General features: G+C 35.0%; 1 protein-coding gene across 4 annotated transcripts in view; it reads left to right on the forward strand.

Moving 5' to 3' along the window:
• The window catches only part of LOC131052981 (probable protein phosphatase 2C 60), a 118,930-nt gene that overhangs the window by 16,493 nt on the left and 80,018 nt on the right, over nt 1-22,419 (forward strand). For 2 of the 4 annotated variants that reach the window (XM_057987590.2, XM_057987589.2), the window contains one exon: nt 4,213-4,417. In XM_057987590.2, coding sequence (XP_057843573.1) covers nt 4,253-4,417 — 165 coding nt within the window. In that variant the 5' untranslated portion in view covers nt 4,213-4,252. The remainder of the gene's footprint in view (nt 1-4,212; nt 4,418-22,419) is intronic. The other 2 variants (XM_057987592.2, XM_057987591.2) reach the window with 1 other exon arrangement.

Below are 22,419 nucleotides of genomic sequence, written 5' to 3' on the forward strand. Positions count from 1 at the left end.
CATTCAGATTGATTCTTTTCATTTGCTCCACTTTATCAAAAGGAATATGACCAACCTTTGATTGAACCTTGGCAGCAGCAGCATCCTTTTTGATTGTTTACTATTGGAAGCTAATCTTTGGAATAATTGTCCTTCCTAATTGCCGGGTTTGATGTTTTAGAGAAGTGGATGCTTGACCAACCATGGAAGATGGTTCTTTTTCTAATGCTTTCTTTTTTGACTTTGAGGCGGAAGTTACCCATTTGATTGGTACTTCATTTTGATTTACACCACAAAAATCGCTCTCTTGCTAGTTCAATAAAGTGGATTCACTTGTCACCTGTTCTTGAAGTTTCTCAGCTTTTGGAGCTGATTCCACTCACTGCTTCTGAAGTACTGATGCACTTTGGACCATCAAAGCTTGACTAAGAATTCCATTTGGGCAAGCATTTTGATTGTGGGGCTGGTTACATGGGTAACATCATATGAACTAAATTGTTTTGACCTGGAAGAATAGCTTTGGAAGAGGTTGTAGCAGTAGGATTTTGGGTGCTCAAAGGCCTGACATAATTTATTTGACCTTGTTTTGAGCATTACCTTGATAAAGCTGCCTATTAGACTGATATGCTTGATTCAAAGGTTGATAAGGTTTACTATGTTAGGCTTGTTGCTTTTTTAAAGCTACTAACTTATTCCCAAAACCTTGGAGCAAGGCTTTCACTTCATGCAATTCATTAGAAAGGATAACAGGTGGAGTTGGTTGATTAGTTGCCCTAGCAAGAGATGACAAGGTGGGCTGATTTGGTGGAGGCTTAGGAGCTATATTCCTAGCTTGGTTTAGGTGATTTTCAGCTCTTATAGCAATATCATAAGCATTAGACAAAGTTATTCCCCTTGTTGACTATCTCATGACCGCCACATCACTGTTTGAATCTTTCAACTAATACAAAAATATAGTGTTTGGAGAAGGCTCGACCAAGTTGGAATCCTATCCTAGGTTTTTTGGAACCTAAAACTAAATTCTATCATGAGTTCATAGGGAGCTCTTTTAATAGTGGTAAGCTGCTCCATTAGATAGATGATCACTCTTATCCTCAAACTATTCACAAAGCTTTTCTCCTAGTCATCCTAGTTATGTATTGAATTGGGCTGCAATCTCCTATATTTTTGAAGTGATTTACCTTTACAAGGAAGTGGCAAGGAGCCTAACAACTGCATTGTCTTCTACAATGTTATGAATTGAGCATATATTAGCGATGCCTTGAATATTTTCTATTGAGGTAGTGGTATTTTCACCAGTGATTGGTTGACAATGTTATGCTGCTACTGGAATTTCATCACATTGAGCAAGGGCAAGAGGACCACCCCATTGAAGGTGACTAAAATCTGCTTCCTTTGAGACATGTTAGGAATATGAACTAGTCTTTCAATTGGCTAAGGAAACCTACCAAAGGGAGGTGTAGACTGATCTTTTAAAGCAGTTGACCTAGATACTCTTCTTCTTCTTGGTGGAGACAAAAAAAATTCAACAAACTGATAATTCCTACCTCTTGAAGAAGCTCTTGTTTATACTCTTGGCATGAAAAGATAAGACTGATTTGAAACCAGGAACTTGTGGAGTCACTAGGTGCTTGTAGATTGTCTTCAACACTACATCAACATTCCTAATTGAAACTCTTGAATTAATGGAATTGGGTCCCATCAAGCGTGCCAATAACTATTGTCGCTGAAATATGCAGCCTTGCAAACACCTAGCTCAGCTAATCAGTGAAACATAGGAAGACTTCTTAAAGTGTGAGTTTTGATAGTCAGAGATTAATCTCCAGACAAGGGCTGGTTCTCTGTTAAGTGTCATTAAAAAGACCTAATGTACGATCAGTTACAAACCTAAAATACTATAGAAAGAACCCTACTGAATAATCTAAACTAGGTTCTGATCATGGAAAATGGGGGAGAATGACTGAAAGTACAAAAAGGGTGATGCACCAATGATAAGAGAATCCTTGGATTTGCTTATCAAGCACAAAACAATCTCAAGGATCTGACCTGCATTCACACAAACTCATGGAATATTGTCACAAAGGTTAGGAGAAGAAAGGTGCAGCTTCAAAAGGGATTGATATCCACAAGTGAGACCTGCAATTTTTCAGGAAAACACAATGGAACCGTACAAGAGAAAGGCAATAATCAGTTCTTTTATTGATTGTGAAGGCTCAAGCATGTGTTACAAATTCAATATTCAGAAATTGATACTGAAAGTCCAGTGCTCCCTATCTTCTGCCTAATTACAACAAGGTATAGGAGATGAGCAATTCATACTGTGAGAGAAATAAGGAAGATGTCTTCAAAAGGAGAACAAGTAGTTCAAGTGCCTCTACAATGCGTCAGTTGGCTTTGCCTTCTTCTAGGTGTTGAAGGGACAGACATGCTAATTTATCTCATTTAAATTCCTTGATAATCTCAATTGATGTCTTGAAGTGGTTAACTGGATCTTCTTGCATGGAAATCTTCTAGAAGTGCTGAAGAATTCCTATTACTCATTCAAACACATGACATATGCTTCAATGGAATATTTTGTGTGCTTAATACCAGGGATGTCTATGATATTGCTGTGTGTGAACATTATTTTGTCATCCCCAGCATGTCTTTTGGTTTAGCATGAAAGCTTCTATGCAGTCGATAATGCTAGCTAGAAACAACCTCTTCAAGCATAATCATTCACCTTTACAATGGTTGTTTCTTGCCGAAATTTGTCAGCTTGTGGTTGTTGCAGAAACTAGGATCATTTAGCACAGAATAAACATATTTGAATGGGTGGATAGCATCAAATTAAGGGGTATAGAATGGGGGAATGAAAGCAAGATCGTGAATGAATTTAAGGCCTTGGTACAAAATGGTTCATGCTGTCTTGAATGGACCAGAAAACCAGCATTTACAGAAGTGAAATTTGTCTAAATAAAAAGGAATTCCCTTTTTGGGGAGTGAGATTACAAAGGCACTAAACAAATGACAAGATTAACATCTTTGACCATCTAATCATCTAGTGAAAGGGCTCTCCTTGGTTTTTGACTGGGAAGGATATGAAACCTTCCTTTTACTTAATGTAGACACTAAACATGCAACTAATGAGAACTTGGTTAACTCCTGCATTTGCAACAAATGCTATGGAAATGCCCTTAAATTTCAAAATAAAGTAGTTTTTGTCTCTTGTTCTACAATTTTTTACATTTCTTTTAAATCTGATTTTTTCCTGAGATTTTGCTGCTATGGGAATAACAATGTCTATTCTACTATGAAAAAAACACTTAGGAAAAAACTCCACCAGCAAAGAGCTTAAGATTTTATTGCTTAGTCAAAATAAATGATTACAATGGTTCAATTTTCCTCCATGCACTTGCAACCTGTAAAAAGCAACTGTTTTCTTTGAAAAAGTAGCCTCAAACCCTTGTTCAATTCACCCTGGCTCTCTAACCAATATCAAAAAATCACACCTTAGGTGTCTAAAATCTCCTACATGCAAAAATCACAATGTAAAATGCATGAAAACCCAATTTAGGCACCTCAAAAAGCTGCCTTATAGATAGCTACAGAACACTTGCTTTCCAAGCAAGAATAACTTCTTTTTTATCACACCCAAATGGACTTGGCTGCCCAACACAGGAAAATAAATTTTATGCTTTTCTATCCAAGTTGACATGGGCACCACTTGAAGATTTAGTTTTTTATAACAAATGCAAATTAATTTATTATTCACATTATCCTTATCACTCCATTATGGGTAATTTACAAATATATCTACATTTGAGGATGTCTACAGGTTCATTGATAAATTCTCTGCAGTATATGCTTGTTGTTTTTATAAAGCATACAGAGTTCTCATACTAATTAAGTCTGGTTTTAATACATGAAAGTTATATCAGTACCTTACAAAAGGTACTATAGGTACTGCTTTTTGTTTCAGGTTTCTTTCTTAAAAGCCATATGTCAAATATTTACTCTATTTATGATGTCAGGTCTCTTTCAAAACGGGATTCTTAGAATATTTCAGAACTGACTTGTAGAATTTCAGATCAAATGTTTGTAGTAGAACTTAAAAACATGGTATGTGCATGAAAACAGCAAAATTCTTGGTTTGATGCCCTTAGCTGTCTAGGATATTGAAGAATTTGTGAATTTCAAATAACAAAGTTCTAATTTTAATTTAGCTACTTATATTATCCATAAAATTTTCAGGTTGGCATCTGACCACAGGAAGCTCTTTCTGTAAATTGCAATGGGATTATATCTCAGTAGTCCAAAGACAGATAAATTTTCAGAAGATGGTGAAAATGATAGAGTAAGATATGGCTTATCTTCTATGCAAGGATGGCGTGCAAGTATGGAAGATGCAGTGAGTGATCATCTGGCACCCAGTTGTGCATTTGTTTCATGCATCTGTGCAAGTGCCTTCTATATATCCTAAGTTCTTAACATATTTAGCTTCTTGGATATTTGTGGTTTTCCTATCTTTTTTATAGCTGCAATTAATTTTTTTTGAGGCAGTCCATGAAGCACAATATGAATGAAGGATAATTTAGACCATGGTTAGCAGAGTTTGCATTCAGAAAATAACCCTAACCGCAAATTGAAATTTCAATCAAGTTCACTGTCTTCTAAATATGTTAACCTGCAAAATATCTGCTGAAAGTACAAAAATCCAATGAATAAATGAAATCAGAATAATACTAGTTGCTGTCTGAGTGTTCTTCTATTCTGAATTTTCCTGTGTACTACAAGAGTGCACACCCCTGACTTGGTGCTCATAACAGAACTAAAGAACTATTTAAAGCTGTAGCCCTATCTTGTTATTCATCACTTTTAATCTCTCTAAAAATGAGAAAGCTAACTTCTCTTGCACCTTGAATAAAAACTGCAAAAACAGAAATAAAACAAACTGAAACAGTCAAAGGGTTGCCTAGACACTTGTGCTTAAATTAGGAAAGCTAAGACTAAATATAATATCCTAAATGCAGGAAAGTTAACACTAAATATAAGTGTTCATCTATAGCAGTTTTATTTGGTAATTACTAATTGTAGAATATTTCTACACCCAGCTTTAAGACCCATTGTTGCTTTACTAGTTGATAAAAACAATAGCTGAGAAAAGGAAAACACTCCCTCGTCATGAGGAAGTTGTTCTCCATCAAATCTACCTTAGCTCTCATATTCTCATACTTTCCATTTGACAAGGGCTTTGTCAAAATCTCTGCAAACTGCTTATCTGAGGTTATATATTGAAAAACTACTGCTGCCTTCTGCACTGTCTTTGAGGAAATGATAACAAATATCTATATTTTAGTATGCCCCTTTTTAAAGTGTTTGGAAACATATGATTGTTTTTTCTTTGGAAATAGGGAAACAAAAAATATTTAAAATAACGAACTGAATGATGAGCCAAACCCTAGATAATTTATGGTATGAAAAGGAGATGAGAACCCTAAGCAAATTTCATGTATTTTTTAATAATAGAGAATGCTAACTATGAACTTAAACCCTATGGTGATTTTAAAGAAAAAAATTAGTAATAACAGATAAATGTTTTGCAATATGTTGTTCAGAACTTAATTGTCTGATCCTGCAGCAGTCAACAACAACTATTAATAGTTAATTTTTAAATCAGATTCAAGTGATCAGTATAAAGGTGCTACCAAAATATCTTTTAGATCGCCAAGCAATTATGCCTTAAATTTAGATCTAACGGCTAAAAGGGGGGAGTACATAAGCATATTTTAGAAATTTAATGCAGCGTTCATGTGATAATAACATAAAATCAGACCTAAAATTATACCTTCACAGATTGCAAACAGCCAGCATGACAATATGAAATGCATGTAGATTAAATGCTGGGAATAATCACTGAATCAGACCACAGTATAATAAAGAGGTCCAAAATGAGCTGACTGGAAAGAAAGATCAGACTTATCACAGTTAGCCCAGCATATGGTATTATAAATTGCCACCTAAGTTGTCAAAAACCTCTGGAAAATAATCATGTCAACAAGTTGGCACAATAGTCTATACCTAAACTACTTTGCCCAATCTGCCATTGCTAGCATATAAAGAAATTGTTCCAGTATTGAAATTCACTATGCAGTCCCATACGATTTTCATCTTCTAGACCATGCCAACAAGGGGTTTTGTCCTTGAGAGCTTGAATTCGAAAATTTGTTAAAAAATGATAGCATAATGGATGCCAAAGGAGGCATTGGCTTTTGCCTTAATAGGTGTTATTATTTGAGCCCTCAGATTAACTTTTCCTCGAAAAATAAAAATAGTTAAAAATGACTTTAATTATGCTACCCTGGTCCCCGAGTATTGGGGATGGGGACTGGGACAATAGGGACAGAGGGTTGAATTTCGGGGTCCTCAATTTTTCAGGCCATTTTTGGGGATGACAAGGGATGGCAAAGATTATGACTACATAAAAAAATAGGAAATTTTTTAAATATATAGTGGGATGCGATTCAGTAGTATTCATCCAAATGCAACCATTTGGCTTAAGCCGTTTGTTCGTTTGAAACATAGTTCCTCAAATAACCTTTGATCCATTTGTTCACAATTTCTATTTGTCTGTCAGTTTGTGAGTGATAGCTCATGTTTGGTGTAAGTTCTGTACCCTATTATTTGAATAATTCCTGCAAAAAAATACTAAGAAATTTACTATCCTTGGCACTCACAAAATTTTTAAGCAATCCATGTGATCTAAATACTTATTTGAAAAATAGTTTAGCCACTTGAGGAGCTCTAATCTCTAAAGAAAAAGCAAAGAAATGCACATTTGGTTATTTTATCTAAAACGACCTAAGCTACCTTTTTAGGTGTGGGTACTAGAACTCGATACGATGTATGACAATTTCTTTTCCTTGGGTATGGTAATGAAATATATGTGTGTTAAAAATTATACATTATAAGAATAGTGATACCCATAATTGCCAATGAATAGAATATTTAAATACCTCATATTCATAAGTTGCAAAAATGTCATTGCACAATGAAAATTCAAAATTAGAATCAATTTTTTGTAGTCTTCATATTCTTATCTATCAAAAGCATCAAGGTCAACATTTGTTTCAATTTCATTTGAACCACAATCAATTAGAGTGCCACTCTCCCTAGAAGTATCATGTGCAGAAGCTGTCTCATCTATGGAGACTTTTGCCCACATCCTTTTGCATGTGACACAACTAGTTGTAATTTTTTTTCCACCAAGCACATTTAAGGCCTTTGAAACCACACAAACCTATATGCCGCATGCCATTTTTACAATTTTTATATTGGTGAAATTATATACAGACTTTTTTTTGTTTATAAAAATGTTTTAAAAGAATAATTTGTTTTCTATTTTTTTTGGGTAGCCAAGGACTAGGACTAGAACTGTGCCCATATGGATAAGGTGGGGCGGGGGTGGGGGAATGGGGTGTGTTAGAGGAACTCAATAACAAAGAAAACAACATAAATAAAGTCTTTACCTTGTAACTTAGAAAATCCATTATGAAATCCATGGGGATGCTTTCCCACTTTCGATTTGGGATAGGCAAGGGTTGCAACAAAGTTTCCAAGTAATGCATTCTCTTATATGCTTTACGATGTCCTCTTTAAGTCCTTTCCTTGAAAATATTCTTGATTTGCTGATACATCTTGTAGAAGCTTGCATGCCTAGTAAGAGGAGTCTCATGGAAGGCTCTTAGAATCTCATCCTTTATTTTGGACTCGGGGGTTAGATAGATTCTTTCCTTGTAGAGAATGAGACCACCTTTTATAGTGTATTTTTCATTTGTCACCAATCGATCGATGAAGTTAGTAGCAAAAGTATTCTTAACATACTTAGACATAATATTAGTTTTCCTATCAACAAAAATAATGAAAATAGAACATAAAGTAAGCTTCCTAGAAAGTGTATCAGCAACAACATTATTATCTTTAACTCATTCTATATTGAAACCATAAGCTTGAAGTTTATTTACCCATTTTTGTTGCCTAATATTCAAATCTCTTTGGTTAAGAAAGTACCTCAAGTTGTTATTGATTTTGGCCACAAACCTATCACACACGAGATGTTGTCAGAATTTGGCCAAGGCATGCATGATTGCTAACATCTCTTTATTTTAGATTGAGAATACCCTTTCGATTGCGTTTAGCTTTTGTCTCTCAAAAACTATAAGATCCTTGTTTTGTATCAAGATCACTTCAATTCCTTCACTTGAAGGATCACATTCTAAAACAAAAGGTAGTGAGAAATTTGGAATCCAAAATGGGGCATGAACTCATTACCTCTTTGAGCTTATCAAAAACTTCTTGTGTTGTATCTAACCAAGAGAAAAATCCTTTCTTTGTCAAATTTGTCAATGCTACCACTAACTTAGAGAAATCCTTAACAATCATTCTATGATACCTACAAAGGCCAAAGAAGCCTCTTAATTGCATGTCTTTGGTGGGGTCCAATCTAGAATAGCTTGAATTTTTTGTTGATATACTTGGACACCCTTAGCACTAATTGTGTCTCAAGTTTAACATTTTTGTCATTCCAAACTCACATTTGGAAGCCTTGGGGAAGAATATTGCTTCTCTAAAATGCAAAGTACCTCATCAATATGTCTTAAACGATCTTGCCAAGTTTTGTTATAAACAAAAATATCATAAAAACATACTAGCACAAACTTTCTTAATTGCCTAATGACACCTATTCATGCAAGATTGAAGGATGGTTGATGTGTTTGTCAAACCAAAGGGCATGACCAAAAACTAAGAATGTCCATAGTGACATTAAAAGCCGCTAACATCTTCTTCTCTTGCCTTAATTTGGTGATACTCTAAATGAATATCAATTTTAGAGAAACAGACCACCCCATGGAGTTCATCTATCAATTTGTCAATCCTAGGGATGGGATACTTTTTTTTTAATCATCTTCTTATTGAGGTCTGTATAGTCAATGCACATCTATTCTTCATTAAAACCACCAATGAAATGTTGACTTGGTGTTCAACACCTCCTTGGGGACTTGTGACATGGCTTAACCACCTCCCATGGTTTGGTTTAAATTTGGCGTTTGTATCAGGCGTTGATAGTTCGAGCTTTTGGCGCAACGACAAGCGATTCCAACATTTGGTATCAGAGCGGACTACCTACGACAATAGAGCTCAAAAGCTTGGAGGTTGATCTTGATAGCACACATGAGTGCTCTTGAAGGTCTTGCTACAAACAGAGCACCCTTGTTCGATGGCTCCAACTACACATTGTGCGAATGAAAACTTGTCTTATGTCCCTTGGTTTTGATGTTTGGATTTACAATTCCTTCAAATCCTTCAATAGATGTTGATGGAAAGAGGGCTTTTGAAAGCAATGCAAAAGCCATGAATGCTATTCTATGTGGCTTATCATAGATAAAATTTGTGAAGGTCATGCATTGTGATATAGCACATGGCATTTGGGAGAAACTCCAAAATGCATATGAAGGAGATGAAAAAGTTAAAAAGGCCAAACTTTAGACTCATATAATGCAGTTTGAAAGTCTTAGAATGCGAGAAGAAGAGAATGCTACAGCTTATTTCTTGAGAGTTGATGAAGTTGTAAACTCTCTTAAGGGTTTAGGTGAAAAGGTTGATGACAATCTTGTTATTCAGAAAATGTTAATGTCTCTACCCTTGAGATTTGATGCCAAAATTTCAGCAATTGAAGAGATTCTAAGGAGGAAACTTGTTTATCAGATACTAGTGAAGAAGAATCTTTAAATGATGAGGTTCTATTCATAGCCCTAGAAGAAACAATAACTGAAAATCAAGAAGAAGAAGACTACTTTAATGAAGACGAGGAAAAAGTTGATCTTGAACAAGAGTTGGTAAGTGCTTTAAATGAAATAAAAAAACTGAGGAAGAAAAATCAGAATTTGAAACTGCTCTTACAAGAAGGAAATGGAGAAAAGAACAAGGTATTCCAAGTTGTAGAAAATGCAGAGAAGTTAATAATTGATTTGAAGATTCAGATTGATAAAGGAAAGAAAAGAGAAGAAGAAATCAGAAGTCAGCTCAAGCTTAAGGAAGAAAACTGTAAGAGACTTGAAGTTGAAATTGTTTCACTTAGAAAGTTAGATAAATCTTCTACATTGCTGAATCATGAGAAGATAAATCATAAAAGTTCTATGTCATTGGATGACATCTTAGGCTCACAAAAACAGTCTACTGATAAAGGTAGAGTTGTCCTTGAATAAGGTAAATGTTCTAAATCTACAAAGGAAGAACAACAAACATTCAATGGTGATAGCTGTTGATGTGTAGCTAGGTCGGATCCTTCTAGGGCTGACCTAGCACACCTAATGGCTAATTGGCCTGTCGGCCTTAGCCATGTTGATAATTCACTTTGTCATATTTACCCTTGTTTGGGTCGGCCCTATTTGGGCGATTTATGTAACTTGTAATTATGTAATAGGTCAAGACCTATATATGTGTAACTTGTAAATCATTTATGTAATTTATGATTCTTGGCGCCAAAAGATGCAAGGGCGACTAGAGTTTTTTTGGAAGGCATTGTCATCTATATATACAAGGTGAATTGGGATCAAATCAATTACAATCATCAACGAATTATCTCTGTCATTCATAGTCAGTGATTTGCATCCTAATCAACAAACTTCAGCAAGCGAACTGTGTCTTCAGTCAGGGGAATAATATCTAAGGCTGAGCGAACTTCTTCATTGGTCGAGCGAACTTCTTCATTGGTCGAGCGAACTTAATCCTTGGTTGACCAAACCTCACTCAAGGCTCACGAACTTGTCTTCTAGGCTGCCGAATCTATTGACAGTGACTGTATAGAGAAGCAAGGTGTTCAAGGTCAAACCCTTCAGTATATTGTGCAAGATAAGTTGCCTTAGCATCTACCCTAATCAGGGATATTGTAAAATCTGCTACTATGATTGATCTAATCTAATATGAGATATTCATTGCTGGGTTTTTTACCTCCAAGAGGGAGGTTTTCCTAGGGTACCCCTGTGTTCTATGTGTTCTTGTTTTATTTTCTGTTTGCTGCTTTCAGTCTGATCTATATTTAATCAACAATAGCTCAAAGGACTCTATCAAAAATCAGAAATAATGCTTGCAAATGGCCTCCTATCTCAAGACAAGCACATATTACTGGGTTTAACAATTCTTTCTTTAATGGTTATTGTTATACTTGCAATTATTTTGGACACAGGGCAATCAATTGTAGAGTGTTTGCAAGAAGTAATTTCAGACTTATGAATAAAAACTCTTTTGCTCCTTTGATGAGTTACAATGTTATATGTTATATGTGTAATAACTTTGGTCATATTGCAAGAGTTTGTAAGGGTGGTATGGCAGATTTCTTTAAGAAGGTTGATACAAAGGACAAAACAAAGGAGAGTACCAAAGTTTGGATGAAAAAAGAGAAACAAGTCCTAGAAGAATCTTTGATTGTGCAAACAACCCTTCTTGCACAAAATGAAAAAGATATATGGTATGTTGACAATGGCTGTTCAAGGCATATGACTGGAGATAAAAGTAAGTTTTTGATTCTCAAGAAGACAAATGTAGGCAATGTGAGATTTGATAGTAACTCATTAGCAAAAGTAGCAGGTAAAAACACTCTTGTTTTGAATGATGGTGTGACAAAAGTTGAAAATGTTTTATATGTAGAAGGCCTGAAACACAATTTGTTCAGTGTAAGTTAGTTATGTGATCAAGGACATAGTTTGGTTTTTAGTATTGATTGTTGTGAAATCATTAAAAATGGTAAATATATTGCTGATGCAAGTAGGGCAACTAGCAATTTGTACATTCTTGATGATATTAAGAGTGAGAAATGTTGTTTAAGTCAGCTGGATGAAACATAGCTGTGGCACAGAAGGTTGGGTTACATGAACTTTGATAGTCTTATTCAGATCAACGAAAAGGAAGCTGTTTGAGATATGCCATAGCTTACCAAACCTTTAGACACCATGTGTAAGGAGTGTCAACTTGGCAAACAAACAAGGAAGAGCTTCAAGTCAAAGGAATATTCAAGCACAAAACCTCTTGAGCTGATACACACTGATTTATGTGGTCTTACAAGAGCCACTAGCTTGCAAGGTGAGAAGTGTTTTATGCTCTTAATTGATGATTATTTACGCATGTCTTGGGTTACTTTTTTAAAGGAGAAATCAGAGGCACTTGAGAAGTTTAACTCCTTTAAAGCCTTAGTTGAAAATGAGAAAGGTCTGAAAATCAAATGTTTGCATGTAGACAATGGAGGAGAGTTTACCTCCAATGACTTCATAAATTTTTGTGAAAAACATGGAATAAAGAGATAGTATTCAGCTGCTAGGACACCTCAACAAAATGGTGTTGTGGAGAGGAATAATAGATCAGTCCAAGAAATGGCTCATAGCATGATGAATGAGTTTAAGATGAAAGAGTCTTTTTGGAGAGAGGTAGTCTACACTGCTATTTGTATTCATAATAGAGGGCTGATTAGAGCAAAACATAACAAAACACCATATGAATTGTGGAATGGTAAAGCAACCTCAGTTAAGTATTTTAAAGTTTTTGGTAGTCCTTGTTGCATTAAGAGGGATGAAGACAATCCTGGTAAATTTGATCTGAGGGTTGATGAAGGATCTTCTTAGGATATTCTTCCAAAAGTAAAGCTTATTAATGTTTTAATAAAAGATTGCACAAGATTGTTGAAAGTGATAATGTGAAAGTTTATGAAATTTCTAACACTTGTGATAAGTTGGAAAATTATGATGATAGCTTACAAAGAGATGAAGTTGAAAGTGCCGATCAACATATTTCCTCTAGTATACAAGCTGGGACAGCAAATGGTAATTCTGAAAATACATAAGAAAATGTTCAACATGAGGCAGCTAATACACATGCTGATAATGAGGCAGCAGACATTTAGTTTGGGACAGCAGATGTATTAACTAGAAACACATCTACACTTGATCAAAATAAGACCTCAATTAGAACTTCTTTAAAGACTTCTTCCAAGTTTGTTTAGAAGAATCATCCTATCAATCAAATTTTACAAGAGGACAGACCTAGAGCCACAAGAAGAAGCATAAATTACCATGAGGATGAAGATATCTCTTTGCTGTCCATGATTGAGCCTAAGAGTTTTGAGGAGGTAGCTGGAGACAAACATTGGGTGGCAGCAATGAAAAAGGGGCTTGATCAAATTCAGAAGAATGAGACTCGAGTACTTGTCCCGAGGCCCAAATACAAGAATGTAATAGGTACCAAGTGGATCTACAGAAACAAGTTGAATGAAGATGGTCAACTGGTGAGAAACAAGGCAAGGCTTGTGTGCAAAGGTTATGCGCAAGTAGAAGATATTGACTTTGATGAAACTTTTGCTCCCATTGCACGTTTAGAAGCAATTAAAATGTTCCTAGCCTTTGTTTCATTTAGAAGTTTTAAAGTTTTTCAAATGGATGTTAAGTTTGCTTTTCTAAATGGTAGTTTGAATGAGGAAGTTTATGTAGAGCAGCCAGATGGGTTTGTGTTATCAAAAAATCAGAACTATGTTTGCAAGTTGAAAAAGGCTCTTTATGGCCTTAAACAAGCCCCACATGCTTGGTATGACAGACTTGATAGTTACCTACAACAGCAAGGATTTAGAAGAGGAATGGCGGACAATATATGTCAAAGAAGGAGGTAATTACATGCTGATTTGTGTAGTAGTGTATGTTGATGACTTAATTTTTGGTAGTGATTATGAGGACATGTGCAAAGTGTTTGCTACCAATACGAAAAAAGAGTTTGAAAGGTCCATGTTGGGTGAGTTATCTTTCTTCCTTGGCTTACAAATTCATCAATTTGAGAGAGGAATTTCTATTTCTCAAGCCAAGTATATTAGAGAAATGCTTAAAAGGTTTAAGATGGAAGATTGTAATCCAATAAGCACTCCTATGGTGACAAGTTGTAAACTTAGTAAAAATGATGAGCCTTCGGATGCTAATCTAACACTTTACAGGTTATGATAGAAAGTTTATTGTATGTTACGATTACTAGACTTGACATTATGCAAGTTGTTGGTTGTGTTGCTAGATTTCAGGTTACTCCTAAGGACACTCATGTTCATGCAGTTAAGAGGATCTTCACGTATCTTAAGGGTACTATGGATTATGGGCTTTAGTATCTTAAATGCAAGGACTTTACACTCACAACTTATACTAATGTAGATTGGGGTGGTTTAGTTGATGATAGGAAAAGCACGAGTGGAGGTGCATTCTTCGTAGGTGGCTGTCTTGTTTCATGGCAAAGTAAAAAACAGGCTTCTACTTCTTTATCTATAGCTGAAATGGAATATATTGCAGCAGAGTCATGTTGTACACAAGTTCTTTGGATGAATCAGACATTGAGGGATATTAAGGTAGAATTCAATCATCCTATTTTTATATTTTGTGATAACACGAGTGCCATTAATATTTCCAAAAATCCTGTTATGTATTCTATGACTAAACATATCCCTATTAAGTACCATTTTTTGAGAGAACAAGTTAGTAATTAGGAGGTTCGGCTGGAATATGTTCCAATTAAAGAGCAAATTACTAATTTGTTTACTAAACCTTTGCCAACAAATGCTTTTGAACGTTTGAGATAGAAGTTGGGAGTGATTTCACTCCACCATTGAAGTGTTGTTCTATCCCAAGGGGAGTGCATATTGTCACATTTTATGCTCCAATTCTGTTTTGCAGATTGAAATCAGTGATTGATGTCAAAGGGGGAGTAGTTACTCAGGGTGAGCAACATTGTTTTGGTTTTAGGCTTGTTGCAAATGGAGTTGCCATCAATGACAAAGGGGGAATTTGTTGCAGAATATGTCATTGATGTCAAGGTTGGTTGTCATAGTTCAGAAAATAGGATTTGGAATGAAGAATGAATTGAGCTGTTTTAGCTACCTGGTAACTTACTTGAGTTGCTTGAGCTACTTGTCTACTTGTTTGGTTGAGCTGCTTGAGCTTCATGCTTGGTTACTGGAATTGCTTGGTTGCTTGCTTGAGTTGCTTAGTTGCGTGCTTTAGCTACTTGTCTGTCTACTTGAGCTAGTTGGGTGTTTGTCTAAGCTACTTGCCTGTCTACTATCCATGTCAAGTCAGTTATTATGCCATGTCACCTACCATGTTACCGTTTGAATACTTCAAAAGCACGTTTAATACTTCAAAAGCACATTTTAATTATGCCATGTCACCTACTATGTCACCAGTTAAATACTTCAAAAGCATGTTTTAATTAAACAAGTGAAATCGTATTATTCCTTTTGGTGCAGTAGTGCTTGTGATTGACGACTAATTCAACATGTATTCAAAGCTATACTCCATACTTTTAAATGATTTTTGAATTTAAAGGTTTGGCAGATTTGATTAAAAAAATCATTCATTCATGCTATATTTGGGACGTCGATCTTGAGTGGGACGAAACAATTAATTTTTGAGTGCCTTAAAAAGGAGTTATTGCCGTTTTTGTTTTATCGTGTTTTTTTTTTGTTAAAATGGGGTACCAAAGATGTAAAGCTCGTGGATTGTATTTATTGTTGTCATTTCACAAAGAAGTCGTGAAAAACATTTTGGGCAAATGGTGGAATTTTCTTTTAAGCCGTGTATACTATTTTAAAAATATGAGGTCCACTCATCATTTAATTACTGTCAGTATTGTTTGTAGTGGTCGTGGAGCCGTTTTTGAAGTGGAGCCAAATCTTGAATGCTATTGTGGAGTAGCATATTCATATGCCTCAACTATATTAGTGGATTTGATGCTCAATAAATGTTGTTGATGTTGTTTCAAATAATAGGTCTAATGATGAAAAACATAAAGTCGTGGGGGCACTCTTTGAAATAATAGTATGCAACTTTTCGAGCAGTCATCGTAGAGACTAAATTTGGTGTGAAGTTCAAATTGAAGTTTTTAAAAAAGGAATCGTTTTTTGGTGTGGGGTGTAATATTTTTAAGGAAAGATATCAAGGCCTTTTGATGATATGAGACAGTTGAGGACAAAGTGTGTGTGTTGCAAATCGATGAATTTATGTACAGACAACTTTTTTGCAGCATGACCGAACAAATGATTTGTTGCAATTTTGAATAAGGTTGTGAAAAAGAACATGTGATATGGAGTCAAGCATATAAGTTATAAAGTCAAGCTTATTAGGAGTCAATAACCATTTTCAGAAGGGTTTGTAATATTTTTGTATGTTTTTTTAGCACATTTGAGTTGGTGCTATAGCCGATCAGAGTTGGTGCTTTGAGGAGAGTTGGTGCTCTTTATGTAATTTGGGTTGGTGCCCATTTTGTTAATAAATCCTTTGGTGTGCTGTGGTTTTTTACCTGAATGTGTTTTCCACGAGAAATTTTGGTGTCCTCGTCTTTATATTTGTTCTCATTTCTTTATCTCAGTTTGATGTGGTTTTATGAGTTTAAAAATTAAGAATACCGATTCACTCCCCCTCCCACTATTCTTTGTGTGCTCTTCAATTGGTATCGGAGCCTTGGGTCATGGGTTCAAGTCTCCCTTCAGTGGGTGCTGAAGGCTTAGTTGGTGCTGAGGGGGAGATTGTTGACTTGGTGGTCAACACCTCCTTGGGGACTTGTGAAATGGCTTAACTGCCTCTTGTGGCATTTGTATCGGGCATTGACAATTCGAGCTTTTGGCACAACAACGAATGATTCCAACATGAAACAAATGGGCTAGAGCCTGGCCTAATGTGTCCCATGTCTAAAAGCTCTTTGATTGCCTCTTCTATCTCTTCCTTGTGTCTTCGTGGAGGGAAAAAGGGCATAGTAATGTCTTGAACTCTATCTCAAGCTCTATTATATGCTGAAATCCTCTATTTCAACCCGTAAGAGATATCACTGAAAAATGCACTATGGTTATTCAAAATAGACCGAACATCAACATGATAAGATTTTTCACCTAGAGGAGATTATGTTTGTTATCAAGCATCATGCCACCCTTGCAACTTGTCCTTGTCGAAGTGGTCTTTCCCATAGATCGCATACTTGTACTTAGAGAGTACTCGACAAGCCCAAATTTTTTGACTGCAAAAACTCGATGAATACTTGGCAACTTAAAAAGTACTAATTTTTTTGATAAAAACACTTTCTTTTTGGCAAAATTTCATTACAAAATGTATCAAATGAGTCTAAAAACCATGAAGAAGTGTTTTCTATTGAATTTGATTGTTCAATACATATGCACAAATATAATTTTAGACATTTATATATTTTTAACTTAGTTTTAACTTTATAAGATTATATGTATGCAAAATTGTCTTATTTATATAAAACATAGAAGCAATAGTCTGCAAAAAATCGTGATTATACCCGATTAATCTTGATCCTGGAGCCAGCCGAATTATTCCTCAAAAAATCCCGATTCATGAAAAAATCCTTGACCAATCGTTGATCCAAATTTCAATGATTTTTTGCATTTAAATCACATTAAAATCATGTTAAACCCCCCCAAAAATGGCAAAAAAAGTGAAAAAAATCACTGTAAAAACTTGCAAAACCCTAGAAAAACTCGTGAAATTACTAAATTGCTTAGAAATAGGGTTGAATTTGAGATGAAATCAGAGTCAATGTGGAATCAACATTGAAAAAGTTTGTTATTTTGTCCATTTTTCGGGGGGTTCATCATTCCCCACACTTCACTTGTTCAAACCCACGAGCTCAAAGACCCAACAAAGGCAAAAAGCCTGCGAGCTCAATGGCCCAGTAGGGGTTTGAACCTTGGTGTCTACCTCACCAATGAAGTGTTTCTACCTCAACACTAAACGTTTGAAGACATATAATATATATAGATATAGATATAGATATATGATATTTACTTTATAATTGAAATAGTTAATTTTTTGCTCAAACAAAGACATACAATTCATCATGTGAGCGATATATTCAAAGTGCTCCACGAAATAAATCTGAATTACAACAAACAAGCTTACATAGTTGTAATAAAAGAGCGTCCAACACACAATCATTAAAATTTGTGTCTACCTAAAATAGTAGTTGCAAGCTAGGTATTGCCAAAACTAGTGGCTTGCTAATGTTTTACTTTAGCTATACAAATGCCTTTTGTTGACTTCTACCCCATATAAAGAACTTACCAATTGTCATGAGGGAATATAAAGCATTGCAACTGTGGATTATGATTTGATAAGCTTTCTCAAATATTGAATTACCCCTAGAAAACTCCTTGCCTCAATCACAATGAAAGTCTTGGATCACTCCAAAATGGCTTCCACTTTTACTAAATTCCTAACAATAGCTGTATCTCTGTCTGATAAAATTTGATCTCAACTACTTAATAGACTTAGCTAATCACAACTATTTGGTGTATTTGGTGACTGCCCTTTTAAAAAGTTAAATGAATATTTGCCTATGTAATCAGCAATATGAATATAAAGTCTGATGAAGCAATAATTGTTTGGGGAATTAATCGGCAAAACAAAGTATAATTTTTTTTCAAAAAATTGGGAAAAAATCGGATTTTCAAAAAAACGTAAAAAATTGCAGAAAAGCAATCAAAAACTACTTTTTTGGATATTTTAGGGCATTTCCATAACATAGAGACATTGTAGGGAAATAAAATAGACACTTGAACACATGAATTGCAGGAAATAGATTTTTGTTGTTTATATTCATATCATTGATTACGTTGCACAAAATCTACTACACCATAAATAATATCTAGATGGTGATAGATAATGTCCACTACAATATAGTTTGTGACTTTGAACAAAGTCAACCTGTAAACTAAGTACAAAATTCCAAAATATGAAATGTGGGCAATGACATGCTAGAAGGCAGGAGGCCCTGATGATGAAGCTCCCGGGTAAAAGCCTGTCCTAATTCGTTCAACCCATTTAGGATCAAAGTTGGCTTGCCTCATGAGATCAAAATCTTCAGTCTCAAGCAGACGATCAACAACAACAACAACATCATCATCATCACCATCATCATCATCATCAGCAACAATCAACTACAATCAACTCACACTCTAGATATATCTCATCGAGGTCAATTGGCAAGCCTTCCTCAATAGTTCCTAATTTTGCCCATGTAGAAATTAGTGTTTTCCTTACAAGTGAAATACACAATGAATAGTGAATGCAATTTCAAAAATTGCAACTATATATTAATATTCTCACCTTGAGCTTTCCTTATCTTCAAGCGGAGGTTGTGGTGAACAAATACCAAGTCATTCATCTGTTGTTGTGATAGGCGGTTGCGTTTCTTGGAATGTATGTGTTCAAAAACACGCCAATTACGCTCACAAGTTGATGAGCTGCATGGTTGGCTCAAAATGCGCATTGCCATCCACCTTAAATTTGATATTTCGTCTCCAAAAGAAGCCCACCATGCAGCTAAAAAACACATTATATGGAGATGATATTGTAAGACTAAGAATATCTTATAATCTTAACAAACTTAATGAGCATGTTGGCAAAATAAATAGATTGTCAAAAGTTTATAGAGTCTACTTGGTTGAATGGTCTTTCTGCTTTGTATAGCAGCCCTATAAGAGAGAAAACCCTTAGCATGCTTGTACATTTCCAACTCTATCGTAGCCGCATCAAATTTTTCCAAGTCTTGAAGAAGCCTTGTTTGATCTCAGCATCAATTTCTATGAATGAAGTCTTATAGATTAACAAAGGATCGATTAAGTATCCCGCAGCATGGAGAGGCGTGTGCATCTGTCCATCCCATCTCCTATCAATTATGTCCCACAACGGCATATACCTATCCCTGTTATTTTCCAGCTTACTCCTTATCACCTCCTTGGCCCTATCCTTGGCCTCATACACATATCCCATGGGGTTTTTTTCCCCATCCACTAGTCTCAAGACTTTTACTAAAGGCTCTGAAAATTCTACAATTTGTTCAATCGATTCCCAAAAGGTGGTAGAGTATATGTACTCTGCCACTGCTATGCCATTTGCTTGAGTTGTGAATCCAGACTCCATCCACTTAGCTGAAACAAACATTCGCCTCAAATTACCTTTTTGTTCACATAATTTCTGTAATGCAAGGAAATATGTTGCAAATCTTGTCACCCTTGGTCGAACTAGCTCCTTGCCTCCTGTGAAAGAGCGCATTAGAGCCAAAATCCTCGTGTGATTATAAACAAATTTGGTAACTTTGTGAGCCTTCTGAAATGCATCCTTAACCCATTCAATTTTTCCAATGTCCTCTAGGGTTAGATCAAGGCAATGTGCTGCACATGGCGTAAAAAACATAGAAGGGTATTAATCTGTTAGAAGTCTCCCTGCAACAACACAAGCAACAACATTGTCTGTGATAGATTGAACCACATTTTGTGGCCCTACATTCCTAACTGCCACGTCATACATCTCAAACAATGCATTTGTGGATTTCATTATATTAGATGCATCCACAAATTTCAAAAAAACAGTGCCAATCTCGCAAGAGACAAGGAAGTTATTGAGAGTTTGATTCATTCTATCTGTCCAACCATCTAACATGATGCTACAACCAATAATAGCCCACTGTAACCGATGCTCTTTAATAACATCTTGAGCATCCTCTACTGCATCTTTCAACATACCAACCCTCAATGACTCATAAGATGGGGTTTGAAACTCACGTCCTACAGCTGCAATAGCATCTACCATGGGTTGCCAATATGGATTTCTGGAAGCATGGAATGCCATGTGAGAGGAGTACCAAAAATTACCAATTGCCTTGTTTGTTTGTTCAGTGACAGTTTTCCTCCATCCTGTACTCTCCAAAGTGGTTTGTGATCTTGGTGTAGTACGAGGTTGGAAGAAAGCATTAATGTTTCCTCCACCCGTGTTTAGTCCACGTGCTATAGAATTATGCGTCGACCCAGATTCCCTGAAACCCCCATCTTCACCATCCTCACCCAAATGGTTCATCCTAGGATTTGTAGAACTAGAACCTAGTTCAACTCCAATTCTTGCCTTTTTGGCCTTATTCTTAGCAATCCCTTCAAGAGATTGCTTTGCTTGATACGAGATATCTGCAAGGCAATTTTTGCTTATCTCGGTGTTTTTTCCTCGTTCTTTTGACAAATGCCATTTGAAACGATAAATTCCACCACTGATCTTATCTTGACACCAATTGCACTTGACCTTCATGCTACCAAGAATTGCTGTGCAATGTGTCCATCCAAAGTCTTTTTGACATGGCATTGTGATAAGAATCAATTCTGCAAAAGCATTACGCTCAGTTTTTAAATTTTGAGGGATCTAGGGTTGGGTTTGTGTATATTAATGCTGGACATTCATCATGAAAACTGGACATTTATATTAAAATTTTCATTTTTTTGTATATTAAATGTTAATAACTTCAGAGAAAATGACATTATGAATCTATGATAGACTGTATATGTTAAATGAAAATGTCATTTTCATATATTAAAAGCTAAGAATATTTAACAAAAAAATGAATTTAATAGTACTGTAAATGAAAATGTAAATTCTGATTACAGTTAATTACTGTTAAATACAAATTTTACTAATAATTAACACAATCATATTACATATTTAACAGTAAATAGAAATTAGTAAATATTTAACTGTTTAATTAAAAAAATTCTAAAATTAGTAATAATTACAGTAAATTATTACTAATTTGATGAAAAAAGTTCTAAAATTACTTTTAAATACGTAACAGTAAATTCTGTAGTAAAGAAAATTAGTAATATTTAATACAGAATAAGTGTATTTAGTATTACCAATAATATTAACAGTAAGACAAAATATTTAATGAAAAAATATTTAATATTACTGTTAATATTACTGTATTACCAGTAATATTAACAGTAATACTGTACTACTGTATTAAAATATTAACAGTAATACTAATTATTAACAGTAGTACTAAATATTAACAGTAATTTAAATATTAACAGTAAATTTATATTAACAGTAATTTACTGTATTACCGTTAATTTTTACTGTATTACTGAAAATTGCTGAAAAAAATATTACTGTATTACTGTGAATATAATTTTCAGTAATACAATAAATATTAATAGTAATACAGTAAATTACTGTTAATATAAGCATAAAATTCGCAAACAAAAAATTCACAGTAGTACGAGGTTTATAATAACATGAAATTCACAAACATGAACTCGCAGACAATTTTTTTTTGATTCGATGAAAAAAATGATATTAAAACCTGCAAAGAAATGGAGTAGCCATAAATACCTCGAATTGCAGTAGCTCACTCCAAGAAAGACGAGAAGGAAAGAATGCAAATCAGCTCGCAGTCGCACAACTGTCGTGAAATTCGACTCTCTTCTTAGTTGCCCTAATCTCTGCTCGCAGTCACCCTAATTTCAGGGTACAAAATGATAGAAAATTTTGCTTTATATCTGCACGACGTGGTAGGGTTTGCATATCGCGCGAGATTTCTCGATAATTT

This window comes from Cryptomeria japonica, chromosome 3 (genome assembly GCF_030272615.1).
Source record: "Cryptomeria japonica chromosome 3, Sugi_1.0, whole genome shotgun sequence".
Taxonomy (NCBI): Eukaryota; Viridiplantae; Streptophyta; class Pinopsida; order Cupressales; family Cupressaceae; genus Cryptomeria; species Cryptomeria japonica.